At 36.5% G+C, this 2,500-nt stretch overlaps 1 protein-coding gene across 1 annotated transcript in view; it reads left to right on the top strand.

Moving 5' to 3' along the window:
* Window positions 1–2,500, top strand: part of LOC137631681 (calcitonin gene-related peptide type 1 receptor-like) — a 102,475-nt gene that overhangs the window by 8,800 nt on the left and 91,175 nt on the right. Inside the window, exon 4 of the mRNA XM_068363556.1 lies at window positions 872–1,007. Within this exon, the coding sequence (XP_068219657.1) occupies window positions 872–1,007 (136 nt within the window). The remainder of the gene's footprint in view (window positions 1–871; window positions 1,008–2,500) is intronic.

The raw sequence follows: 2,500 nt of genomic DNA, 5'->3' as shown, positions 1-2,500 counted from the left end.
ATTAGAATTGTTGAACATTTTGCTAATTATCATAAAAAGATATCTTCTATCCCGAGGAATTACTTTTATAACAGCATCCTTACTTAATACTTTTATTCACAAGATTCAACGCTTAATAATTTCCCAAATTATTACCTCCGCCAACGAAGTTGGAAGGAGGTTATGTTTTAACCTTTGTTTGTGTGTTTGTTTGTGAACAGCTTCCTGGCCACAATTTTAATCGTAGAGTAATAAAACTTGCAGGGATTAAAATGGAACAAAAAATATTTTGGAAGGTTAAGCTCAAAAGTCAAGGTCACAATCAAGCAAAATGTCCAATTCACGTAAGCAGCCATAAGTTTGGACATCGTTATCACAGAGACTTCAAACTTAGTTTATATTCGAGTGAATGAAAATCCTCATCAATTAATACAAGTGAAGGTCAAAGATCAAGGTCGAGGTCGAGCAAAAGTTGGAGATATAACTGCTGCAGCGGAAGTCTGCGCTCTACTGAGTGCCCTTTGTATTAAACTTTTTTTTTTTTTTTTTTTTTTTACATACAGTGACGCTTCCGATTTCCTCGTGCAATTGTAGGGATTTGGCCACTATTTTTCTTTCCCTTCCTACCAAAATATTTTTATTTTTATTCCATTATGGCAAAAACAAAATAATAAAAAAAAAAAAGAGGAAAAATTTCAATTGAATCATTTATATTACTTAGATCACTCACAATTCTAAAGTAAAATCCAAAGCAAGTACATGATACATTATCCAAAACAAGAATCCAGCAACAACATTTCGAAGCAAACGATTCCCTAACCCAACATAATCAAACTATTCCTTCACTCAATACGATCCGATGTTCATTATTTTCTTTTCATTCCCAAAACAGGACGATATCGGTGGAAGCGGGAATTCTTCTTCATCCGAGGAAGGAGAGGACACGACCTCCCTCCTGGAGACTGTCATTGCCGCCAGGTATCAGATGTGCGTCGACCTTATGAGAAGAGTTCCACATCCCGAGGATGGTGAGTGTTTCATTTCCAATTTCATTTAGGGGTTATTGGTGGTCTTTTATATTGGTGCCGAGGAGATGGGGATACAACCTAACTCTACGAGCCATGGGCTTTTATATAGGTTTACTCATCTAGTGACAACTGAAGGTCTTTTACATTGCAATACCGAGGAGATGGGGATAAAATTTAACTCTCAGTGTCATAGGCTTTTATATAGTTTTGCTCATTTAGTGACTACTGAAGGTCTTTTACATTGCAGTACCGAGGAGTTAGGGATACAGCCTCTCAATGTCATAGGCTTTTATATAGTTTTACTCATCTAGTGACTACTAAAGGTCTTTTACACTGTAAAACCAGGGAGATGGGGATAGAACCTTTCTCTAAGGGTCATAGGCTTTTATATAGTTGTGCTCATCTAGTGGTTACTGAAGATCTTTTACATTGCAGTACCAAGGAGATGGGGATACAACCTCTCAGTGCCATAAGTTTTTATATAGTTTTTCTCATTTAGTGGTTATTGAAGGAGATGTGGATACAGCCTGACTCTCAGTGTCATAGGTTTTTATATAGTTTTTCTCATTTAGTGGTTATTGAAGGAGATGGGGATACAACTTGACACTAAGTGTCATAGGCTTTTATATAGTTCTCCTCATTTAGTGGTTATTGAAGGAGATGGGGATACAACTTGACTCACAGTGTCATAGGCTTTTATATAGTTTTTCTCATTTAGTGGTTATTGAAGGAGATGGGGATACAACTTGACACTAAGTGTCATAGGCTTTTATATAGTTCTCCTCATTTAGTGGTTATTGAAGGAGATGGGGATACAACTTGACTCACAGTGTCATAGGCTTTTATATAGTTTTTCTCATTTAGTGGTTATTGAAGGAGATGGGGATACAACTTGACACTAAGTGTCATAGGCTTTTATATAGTTCTCCTCATTTAGTGGTTATTGAAGGAGATGGGGATACAACTTGACTCACAGTGTCATAGGCTTTTATATAGTTTTTCTCATTTAGTGGTTATTGAAGGAGATGGGGATACAACTTGACACTAAGTGTCATAGTCTTTTATATAGTTCTCCTCATTTAGTGGTTATTGAAGGAGATGGGGATACAACTTGACTCACAGTGTCATAGGCTTTTATATAGTTTTTCTCATTTAGTGGTTATTGAAGGAGATGGGGATACAACTTGACACTAAGTGTCATAGGCTTTTATATAGTTCTCCTCATTTAGTGGTTATTGAAGGAGATGGGGATACAACTTGACTCACAGTGTCATAGGTTTTTATATAGTTTTTCTCATTTAGTGGTTATTGAAGGAGATGGGGATACAACTTGACACTAAGTGTCATAGGCTTTTATATAGTTCTCCTCATTTAGTGGTTATTGAAGGAGATGGGGATACAACTTGACACTAAGTGTCATAGGCTTTTATATAGTTCTCCTCATTTAGTGGTTATTGAAGGAGATGGGGATACAACTTGACTCACAGTGTCAT

This window comes from Palaemon carinicauda, chromosome 40 (genome assembly GCF_036898095.1).
Source record: "Palaemon carinicauda isolate YSFRI2023 chromosome 40, ASM3689809v2, whole genome shotgun sequence".
Lineage (NCBI taxonomy): Eukaryota > Metazoa > Arthropoda > Malacostraca > Decapoda > Palaemonidae > Palaemon > Palaemon carinicauda.
This window is presented reverse-complemented; position numbering and strand designations above follow the sequence as displayed.